We start from the raw sequence: 11,067 nt of genomic DNA, 5'->3' as shown, positions 1-11,067 counted from the left end.
ACAATTTTGTAAACTTCTACCTTATTGCCTCTTCCTCAGTTGTTGGGAACAGACGTAAAAATGACATTCTCTTTTTTACAAGAAAATAGCCTTGGGAAAGAGAGAAGGCTTAGAAAAGGTTTCTTAAGAACAGTTCCTCCTTCCAATCTATCAAAGTAAATTAAGAACTGTCTTTAAGGAAAAAAAAGCTGTAAGAAATACAGAAATGCTCTAAATCACATTAAAGGACAGGCTGACAGGATTTATTATGGTATCATTCAGACCTTATCAGGTGGCATTTGTTTTTCATGCATCATAAAGTCAGTTCAGAAGACAAGAACTAGAACAAGGCTTTAACAGAGACAATCTCAAAATGCTGTACTCAGCTGCTCAAAGGAAGACTAAGGACGCCTGAAAAAGTCAAAGGCTGTATTGGAAAAGAGTAAACGTCTCAACACTATAATCTCACACTTGCCTTATCTTACACTTGCCTATTCCTGTTTCCACAGGATCAAACAGCTAGAAAATCCAGATCCAAAAGAACGTTTTCCATGGCTCCACCAACCCAAATTTAACATTGTAAAAAAACTGTTGTCCTGCATCTCAGGACAATAAACCATTGTTCCACCCTGTTCTCTTCTTCTAGAGTTCTTCCTTTTTTTTCCCATTTAGTGTAACCACGTTTTGCAGATGTAATGCCAGTTAGGGAGAGAAAGTCAACATGCATTTCCCCCTTGTGCCTTAAAAAAAATCCCCATCACACTCTTTTTACATACAGAGAAGTATATGATCAACTGTGCAACACTGGAGATCACTTACAATACGATCCTCTCAATACAGATTGTCACTACAAGGCACAGTGCATACCAATGCTGGAGAATACGTGCAAATAGTCACCCTCAAAAACCTAAGTTTTCCAATCCTGCATCCAAAAACACGAAGCAAGTGTCCATATATTTGGCTGATCTTGAATGGCAGAAAATGGATAAGTAGCTGTCCACCATTTTGGATTAAAGGAGTTAACAATCACAATTTTTTAAGTGATTATGGGGTCTCCCTTTAAAAAGAACCTTAGTCTGCAGAATTCCATCAAAGGAGATGTGTTTGGTATTGCTCAGGTGCCGAGGCAGAGACCTAATAATGTACCCAGCAGGTCTACATGACATCTTTAACATCTATCCAATCTGTTACTAATATTCAACTAGAAGGATCCTTGCTTTCTATAACAGATGAGGAACCGTTCAGGTGGCATGTGACCCACTAGTCTAAAGAGTCATGGCAAGTCAGTTGTTCTATCCAAATTCGGCTAGTGGGTCAAATGGAATACCAAAATTCCCAGTTCACATTCACATCTCAGTGTGTATGGGTGTCAGATGACTGTTCTGGATGGAGAAGGGGGTCCATGTGAGAATCTGTATGGCTGCAATGCAAAGAGGAACGAGGCAGATCATGTAGAACATGGCATCATGGAGGCCCAGGAACAAACTGGTAGAAAGGACACAATTACAATATTCAGTTCCTCCAATAATCATTACTTTAAAACAACACACATGCTCATATACAATGCACCTCCCAACACCATATTTGGATACAGGAAGCTGCCTTTTTAGTCCAACAATCTGGGTCAGTGTTGTCTCCTCTGATTGCCACCAGCTCTCTGCAGTCTCAGGTAGAGATGTTTAAACATCAGCTACTACTTGATGTTCTCAGCAGGAGATGCTGAAGAGTTGAACCTGGGGCCATCCACATGCAAAACAGATGCTCTACCACTGAGCTATGGCCTCACTCCATATATATTTATGATCCATATGTATCAATGATTCTGTTCTAACTCTTCTTTGAGATTGACAGGGTAGTCCTAAATTGAGTTGCATGCTTTGAAGACCACTGACAAAAGGGTACAACTCTGTTTAGGACTGTACTATAAATGCTTCTGATTAGACTTGGAATATCACCCTTCTGAACAAAAATGGCAAGTCACCATGTCTGTCTACTTGAATAGATGCATACCAATACAAAATGCATCATACAGTCAAACATAGTTTTGTTAAACAATGCCACATAATCAAGTTTTACAACGATTTTGCAACATTTTACCTTTCTGTGCCTATATGGTCCCTGAAAAATAGCATGGATTGCAAACTGCATCATTCATTTTAATGATATTTTTAGCAGGTTGTGGGGTTCTTGTCAAACAGAGGTGTGTGCAAGGTTCAAGGCTTCATTAACTATGTTTAGGGTCCGCTCAGCACAAGCAGCAGGCTTCTCCATACAATCAGTATGGTCCATGCTCCATAGTACATTGTGCAGAGTAACTGAACTGGCAACTTCCATTTCATTGTATCTGAAGTGTGCATGCACACAAATGCTCATACCTTGAATAAAACTTTGTTGGTCTTAAAGGTGCCACTGGAATAAAACTTTGTTCTACTGCTTCAGACCAACATGGCTGCCCACCTGAATTTGTGGCTTGCTGGTACACTGATGCACTAGCAACTTTTCTTAAGACTGCAAGAGCTTCTACGATCATGGAAGAATCACCATGGTTAGATCTGCACACAATGAAATATTCTGATTATCAGTGTTAAGCATATGGCCAAGGGTAATCTGTGCTGACTGTGTGGGGAATGCAGTTAGCCTTATGCAAACCAGCCCTCAGATGCAATCGTGAAGCCTGCAGTCCATTTCCTCATACACACTTCAGGTGCAGGTTTCATTATGGCTTCTGCTCTAACTTGCCACTTACTTTGGGTCAGGCTGCGCAAGTTTACTATTCAGATTCGCATATCCAAATTGATTGAGCATAGTAACAACGAGCATAGGAGCTAGAGACTGGGCTGGCTTTGTAAATAAGGCATTTGTTCCAAAAACCATGGAGGAAAGTGGTGATCTGAAATATCAAGCAGAGATATCTTGTTACGTGGTGTATTCTACATGCTGGCACCACCGATCATGTTTATAAGGGGATTTTTGGTTTCAACAGAAAGTCATTCAGATATATGCTATGGTATGTAAACCTTCTTCGCCTTGGATATAAACATTTAGTATTTAAGCAGCATGCAAATAAATATGAGGAAAGGGATTGAGATATATTTATTGTTAAGGATCAAGGTATATTTACTGTAACTGTTGAATGTTAGAGAAAAGAAAGGTTTCTTTTTTTGGTGAGGCAAGTGAACATATTGCTGTTGCGCTTTGCAAGAATAAACATGCAATAAATACATTCAGGGGAAAGCAACAGAATGAAGTTTGAGTCTGGTAGCACCTCAAAGACCAACAAAGTTTAATTTTGGGTATAAATTTTGTGTGCATGCACACTTTGGAAGAAGTGTGTGTCTGAAGAAGTGTGCATGTAGCATGAAAGCTTATATCCTGAATTAAACTTTGTTAGTCTTAGAGGTGCCAGTAGACTCAAACTTTATGTAATAAATAAAACACTTTTTTGCCAATCCACCACTCTGCTAGCTTGAATGCTTGAGCCCACTTGAGGCATTTCGGTTACAAGCAGCCTGACCTTCAGCATCAAAAGAGAACTTATGTAAAGCACTTTCTACACACTGGAAAAGGTTTTGGAATGTTAACTGCAACTGTGGTCAGTGTAACTTTTTATTGAGTTGGGACTTTGAAACTGGGAAGAACAATACAAGAGATTGCAGGTGTTGCTCAAAACCAAACTTACCTCCGTTTATGTTTCTTCAAATCTGCATCAACAATATCCGCCAAAGGCAAATTAAAGAGGCTGAAAGAAGCTTGAACGATTACCCTAAAGTACAGAAGTTAAACATTCATTATCTTTAAAAAAAAAAAAAGCTTTAGAACCTTCTAGTGCAGTAAGTACACAGAGTTCTTCTACTCCCGGCCCATTGGCACTCTGTGATATGGGAGGCACATTCTGCTTCAACTGGGTACCCAAATCCCACTAGCCTAAGAAAATTATGCATTGAGAAAACAATCCTAGAATGGTTGCCATTTTAAAACTAACAGTATCTTGAAAGTATGACACTGCCTTATACAGAGTCAGAACACTGCCCTATCATGCCTTGTCTCCTCTGACTGGCAGCAGCTTTCCAAGGTCTCAGATGGAGGTCTCTCACACCACCTATAAGGTAAGCCTTTGACCTGGAGATGTCAGGGATCAATCCTCGGACATTCAGCACCCCAAACAGCCGATCGACCTATGGCTCCACCTATAGTTTTACAACCGAAGGGTATATTTACTTACATGTTCGTGGTGAGATAAATAGCCAACAGGTAGTAGTGGTCTGGGCCTAGAAGAAACATGAGCACTGCAGCTACTGCTTCCAAATAGAAGGAAAACAAGACAACCTTATAGTAACCAAATTTCTTCAATGGAGATTGGCTAATTAGCACAAGGCACTGGAAAAATATAGAGAAACATTAAGACACATTGAAACAGTTTTACCTTTTATAGCCTATAAACTGCTGCATGCAAAACATGCACAGTCTAACCTACTAAGAGAGAACCAAAATAATCCCCAGAGGCCTCAACCAAAGGAGTTGGTCTCAAAGGCCAATTTTACTTATTTAAAGCATTTATTAGCCAACTTAGAACATAAGAACATAACAGAAGCCATGTTGGATCAGGCCAATGGCCCATCCAGTCCAACACTGTCACACAGTGGCCAATATGTGTGTGTGTATATACACACACACATATATATACACACACTGGCTAATAGCCACTGATGGACCTCTGCTCCATATTTTTATCCAATCCCCTCTTAAAGCTGTCTATGCTTGTAGCCTCCACCACCTCCTGTAGCAGTGAATTCCACATGTTAATCACCCTTTGGGTGAAGAAGGACTTCCTTTTATCTGTTTTAATTGAATGCCCACGAGTTCTTCCATATGGAGCTCAAGGCATCTTACAATGTATATACAATCTATAAAAAAAATTAAAATCAGTTTTGGACTGCTACTAAATTAATAAAATGCAATCCTAAATAAAACTGTCTTCAGCTGCCTCCTACATGCCAACAGCGAGGGAGCCAGGAGCACGAACCTGGAAAGGCTGTGAGGCTGCCATTGCAAAGGTCCTTTCTTGTGTGCCCGCCAGACAAGCTTCTTTGATTGGGTGGGACAGTCAGGAGGGCCACTCTGTGTGATCTGAGTTCTCAGGCAGGAGCGTATTGGAAGAAAACAGTCCTTCAGAATCCCCAGTCCCAAACCATGTAGGGCTTTAAACCCTCAGATAAATGCTGTGCGCAGGAATTCAGTTCCTTAGCCATAAATCACCAACAAAGGATTTAGAACAGGGGTGGCCAACGGTAGCTCCCCAGATGTTTTTTGCCTACAACTCCCATCAGCCTCAGCCAGCATGGCCAATGGCTAGGGCTGATGGGAGATGTAGGCAAAAAACATCTAGAGAGCCACCGTTGGCCACCCCTGATTTAGAACAAAGTTTGAGCCCAGTGGCACCTTTAAGACCAACAAGGTTTTATTATGGCTATAAACTTTGAAATCTTATAGCCAGAATTAAACCTTGTTGGTCTTAAAGGTGCCACTGGGCTCATATTTTGTTCTACTGCTTCAGACCAACAGAGCTACCCCACCTGTTTTGCAAGCTGACAGCATTTCTGCAAGATAGTACAGATGAATCCTGCCTAAAACCGGGATGTTCTCCCGCAAAAAGAAGACGGGCTTTTTTGCATACCTGAGGGCAAATGAAACCTGCCCCATACATGATGCTTCGGACGGAAGAAGAAAGAACATCCTTAGGGATGAGATTGTCTGCAAAGATCATCATGAAATTGCTGCAGAAAGCCAAGTGGAAGACTTGAAAGAAGTTCATGGTCACAAAGAGTAAGAAATTTCTCTGGGTCAGGATCTGCCTGGTGAGCGAAATTATGGAGGACCATGAGAAGACTCTCTCAACGCTTCCCGTCTCACTGCTTTCCACAAAACCTTCCCTTTGCTCATACTGCGTGGTGCTATAGATTCCTGTGTAGCACATGCAAGCAGTTGCCGTTGCACCAACGAGAATCACAAAGATTTGAAAATGAGCGAAGTTCTCCATGTTATTGGATATCAAGCCACAGAAAAGGATGCTGGTGGAGCCGGCTAATGTGGCCACTTGGTTGTACTTGATGAGCTGAAGCCTGCTGTCATGCCTGGTGGATGTCTCTGCGAAGAGGGCACACTGCGCCAGCAAGACAAACGTAAGCATTCCATCGAAAGCACACAGAGCAATGACGAGGTGAAGCCCACTCAGCCAGTCACCTTCTTGATATTGTTTCCATGGAAACCAGGGGAGCAGAAAGGCCAGAGCATACAATGGTGCCCCGTAGAAAATGGAAGCCTGGCGCCTGGAGCAGCATGGGGCTTTAGAGTTGTCTTGAATATAGCCAAAGAGCGGGTCATTGAGTGCGTTCCAGATCATAAAAACAACCTGGGAAATCAAACAAGTTAGTAGATGCTCCCCAACATGGTTGCCCACCTCCACCTTTTCTGGCGCCTGCCAAGTGTTTTTAGGAAGTGGGCAGGGCCAGGTAATTTAATTCAGCAAGGCCTCCGTTTGCCAGTGGAGATTTGATTGGCTGTGTAGACTTTTAAAACATTGCTTAAGCAGCACTGCCACCACAGAACAAGGGTCTTGATTGTGTGAGTGAAGGTAAGCCGGGGCAGCCATTCTTGTGGCTGGCTTGACTTTCTGAGGCAGCTACTCTGTGGCTGTGCCCATCATGCTGTGTCAGAATCCTAAGGGTGCCTGCAGGTGCCAAAAGGTTGAGAATCCCTACTGTGTAGGAACAAATGCATAGAACAAATGTAAAAAGAGGAAAAGTGATTCATACCAGGAGACACCTGATCACTTGATAGTGCTTAAAATAAAAAACATAAATGTTTGGTGCAATTCAGGGAGGCGGGGAGCCACTTTTTCAGAGGGAAACAGGAGATGATGCTGTAGGACTAAATTAGACACAGTGTGTGAGTTCCTACAGGGCTTCTTTTGGCATTCTCAGCAGTACTTTGCTTAAACAGCTTTTGTGCCATAGGCTTGCCAGTCTCCAGGTCCCAGCAGGGGATCCCCTGGTTTTGCAGGCTCCTCCCTGCTGCCAGCCAGCTGGCTGGTGGGGGAAAGCTCCACTTAACAGCCACCATGTGTCTTTAAACCTCAGCAAGCTTAGAAGATGCTTGCAAGTTCCTGTTTGTGTTTTGGAACCTGTGCATGCCTTTAAATCTCAGCAGCAGGAACGCAGGGGGCAGGCAAGCAGACAGAGCCACCAGTGTGTCAAGCTGTAAAAAAGGCAGAGAGCAGAGTCCCTCTGTTTTGCTTTTGCTTTAGAGGCTGTTTCTATAGTAAAATGGATAGGAAAGAGTTAGCTAGAACCTGATTATGGGATGGAGAAAAACTCCATCCCCTAGGCGGCTCTTTTCCTGCTCCTAAAGAAGCTGGTTGAAATACAGCAGATGGTTACATTCAGCAACTCCTGTGAGCAAATTGCCCCAGTGAGATCACAAAAGTCTGGGCTTGCAAACACCGTTTTATTTATTTGTGAGTGTGCGTGTCCCTTTAAAAACTATGCTTGGAAATGCTTCCAAAGCCTGACAAGGGGACTTGTAGGGGTATGACAAATTTCATTTTCATTTAGTGGACGTACAGCTGCCAGGGTAGGCAAAAAAGATGAGGAAATGAAGACTGTATTTAGGGGAACTGCACTGCTGTGTTTTTATTTATTTAGGGACTGGGAAGGTCCCAAAGTCCCACGATATTTCCTGAGTTGGACCTGGAAACCCTATTGTGTCAAATTTTCAAAATGTTTTTATAGTGTTGAAGTAAGCAGCTATAAGGGAAGGCATTCTTTTTGGTATAGTTTTTGTATTTTGTGCGTGAAGGCATTCCTAGTAAGCAATCTTGCTAGATGCAGGTTTTGTATATAACACTGTAGTTTTCTTATGTGCAGCTGAAGCAGTGATCAATTTTAAAAGTAAATAAACAACAACAGATTAAAACTCTGGATAAGATTCCACAAAATGGACTCTAATCAAATTAGCAGCTCCCAACATGCAGCAAACGCAGGCTATAAAGGTAGCAGTAATCACAGCAATGGAGAATTGTAGGAAAATGGACTCATGCAAAGATTTAGAAAATCATACGGGGAAAAGTCAATGGCTTTTAGTGAAAAGAGACTGGTCATCCAGTAAGTTTCACATTGGGGGGCAGGGTTTGAACCCAAGCAGTTTAGTTAGATCTACAGCATGAAGAACCCTCAAAAAACAAACTCCCAAGTTAGCAGACATAAAAACAAAATCTGCAAGGGATCAGACGTCTGCTTCTCCAGGATAAGGAGGGTCTCCTCAAAAGAATCCCTACTCAGGCTTGCAACCTGCTCTGCTCCAAGACCTCTTGGGCAATGCCTTCAAGCATCCCTGGTAAGCAAAACTAGTAGACTGCAGGTCCTACAGCAAAACCTCCAAGAACTCTGGAAGGATGCTCAAAGGAGCCCAACGGCAACTAGTTTTTAAATCTACAGGTGCTACACTCCCAGTCTCTTTCGCCCTTGAAAGGGCCACTACTTCAATCAGGGCCTTTATATCTGCTGGGCACTAAAATGTGATCTCAAGCACCCTCCCAAAACCAGAGAGAACTCCGTCACTGGGGCACCCCATCTTCCCACCACTTCAACAAGTACAGGTCAACAAAAGGGAATGGCAGAGGTTCTGCTTTAACTGCTCTGGTCACTTAAAATACTCAAGTTTAACCATTACAGTTCAGCCAAGAGATTATCACCAGTCACCACCAATATAGGTTCTAGGATTTCTTCCAGACTTTCTAGCACTGTACCCTTCTTGCCAGGTTAAGCCTAGAGGCAGCTGGATTGGAAAATCTTCTAAGACAACCAGTACCAGCTGTACTCCTGGTCATTAATGCCATCTCCCCAGCCCCAGGAAACTTCTGGTCGTCACAAATGACAACAATTCCCAGCCTAACTGGCAACTTTTGATTGTGCTCAGCCAATTACCGCTAGATCAACTTCCTCCTTGTGGAGCCTTTTATCCTGCTTCTGGGTCATCCCTCCCAGTAGTTGCCTCCCTTAGCTTACTCCTGAGAAGGCCCTTTCTCTTAAGGAGATCTCTACACCAGAAGGGGCCTTTGCTTCATAGGGAACTAGTGCTATCTGTCATTCTATCTGTTCCTTAAAAAGGCAAAGCATCAGTCGTTTTCAACTCTGGGGTGACGTTGCATCACATTTTCACAACAGACTTTTTTACAGGGTAGTTTGCCATTGCCTTCCCCAGTCATCTACACTTTACCTCCAGCAAGCTGGGTACTCATTTTACTGACCTCAGAAGGATGGAAGGCTAAGTCAACCTTTACAGTCAGCTATCTGAACCCAGCTTCCGCCAGGATTGAACTCAGGTCGTGAGCACAACTTGCACTGCAGTACTGCAGCTTACCACTCTGCACCACAGGGCTCTTTTTAAAACCATTGCTTTAGCCTGGTCCTTTTTAAACTGGAGATGTGGGGTATTGAACCTGGGACCTCCTGCATGCCAAGCAGACGCTCTGCCACTGGGCCACAGCCCCTCCCTATCTGTTCCTTAGTTACCTCCAAAGACCTGTCTTGTCTTTCCCTCTGTTCTGCAGCTATGGGGCTGTTGCCTCCTCCAGGGCTACCCCTGTACCACCCATCTCCCCAGGTATTAGGGGTGTGGCAAGGATCTTGGAAAGCAATTGAAATCTGTCTCCACAAGTAAGGTAGCCCAGCACCGATAGCCATCCTGCACTGCCCCTGTTAGTATCTGCAACTAGTCTTTTATTACTGTTACACATGCCTTTAATAGTATCATTGCCTTGTGACATTTTTGTTTTAATTCTGGCATGTAAAAAGAATAACCTGCTGTGAATCAAAGACCAGCCATAACAACAGGAGAATTAACATTTACCCTACCTGTGCTTGATGGAATGCACCTTCCGAGATCTTGTACTGGTTCAAAAACAGTTTTACATAGTAGAAATTAAATATGCTGTTCATCATTCCTGCCCCTAATGTGGTCATGGAGTAAGCCACAGCATTAGGATGGATTCTTGAAATAAATCTCATTTTTACGATGTGGTATTATTCTTCCCTTAGGAGAGGAGGGGAAAAAAAGTCATTTTGGTATAATAGTTAAAGCAGCCAATTAATACCACAGTGTGACCGAAAAGAGTGTTTATTTTTATGTTGTTTCATGCTGGTTGAATCAAGGGAAATATTATCAGAGCACAAAGCTCTTTGTATAATTAGATACTTCACAGTTTCCACAAGAGGGCAACACTTTCACACGTATTTATCCCTATTTGGCAGTGTCCCACAAGGCTGTTCACAGCCTTGTGTAACAGGCAAATAAGAGTCTCAGCATTAATGTCAATTGTGAAATCTGTATACTCCTTAAACACATTTATTTTCACTAGCAGTCAATATTCCTGTCTCATTATGAGCTACAACCAGATGAGTTACAACCAGGTCACAAGAATTACAATCAGGTGAAAAATGTGGCACACCACCAAGGTAGTTAAACATTCTTTAATCCTAGACCTGTATTTCTCTTGCCCTTTCTACCTTCTCATGTCTTCAAGTACAGGAATCAATCAAGGAAGGAAAGTTGTAAAACACTCTTCTATTCAAAGACCAGTTTGTATCCTATGACTCCCACTCAACAGACTCTGAAACTTTCCTCCTGACTGGGGAGCCTGTATTTTAATACCTGCATGCAAGGGGAAAGGAATTGAGGAAGGTACAGTTTATCCCGAAGGGTTTGCTAATAGGCACAAAAGGTCCTCCTGTCCTCCTCGGTTGACTGTTCTGGCTCATCTTAATTGGGAAACCACTTATTAAACCTGATCTAAAGCAAACAGGACTCCACGTAGTTTGGCAGCCTCTTTTGGATTTGTCCCATGGAACAGACCACCTAAAGCAAACCCCTCCCTGAAAACCTTCAGCTGCATTGAAGAGACCTATTGGCATCTTATAAACCAGCTAGTTTAAGGTGGCTTTTGTGGCCCAGAGTCCCCTTTTATCAGAGTCATTCCTTGTTATCATTTAATTTCCTCTTCCTCCTCATACACATTCCTATTCAATCAAGCTT

General features: G+C 42.7%; 1 protein-coding gene across 1 annotated transcript; it reads right to left on the bottom strand.

Moving 5' to 3' along the window:
- Positions 1-215: 215 nt before the first annotated feature.
- LOC132588488 (transmembrane protein 180-like) lies at positions 216-10,215 on the bottom strand. The gene is made up of 6 exons (XM_060260888.1): positions 9,891-10,215; positions 5,654-6,388; positions 4,202-4,356; positions 3,659-3,742; positions 2,726-2,869; positions 216-1,464 (listed from the first exon to the last, which is right to left on the bottom strand). Exons 1-6 carry the CDS (start codon positions 10,041-10,043, stop codon positions 1,326-1,328), a joined length of 1,410 nt encoding a protein of 469 aa, XP_060116871.1. The 5' UTR covers positions 10,044-10,215; the 3' UTR covers positions 216-1,325.
- Between the last annotated feature and the right edge of the window lie 852 nt (positions 10,216-11,067).

The sequence above is a fragment of the Heteronotia binoei genome, chromosome 20 (genome assembly GCF_032191835.1).
Source record: "Heteronotia binoei isolate CCM8104 ecotype False Entrance Well chromosome 20, APGP_CSIRO_Hbin_v1, whole genome shotgun sequence".
In the NCBI taxonomy this organism is placed as follows: Eukaryota; Metazoa; Chordata; class Lepidosauria; order Squamata; family Gekkonidae; genus Heteronotia; species Heteronotia binoei.
Note: the sequence above shows the minus strand (reverse complement) of the source record. Positions and strands in the feature narration are given on the sequence as shown.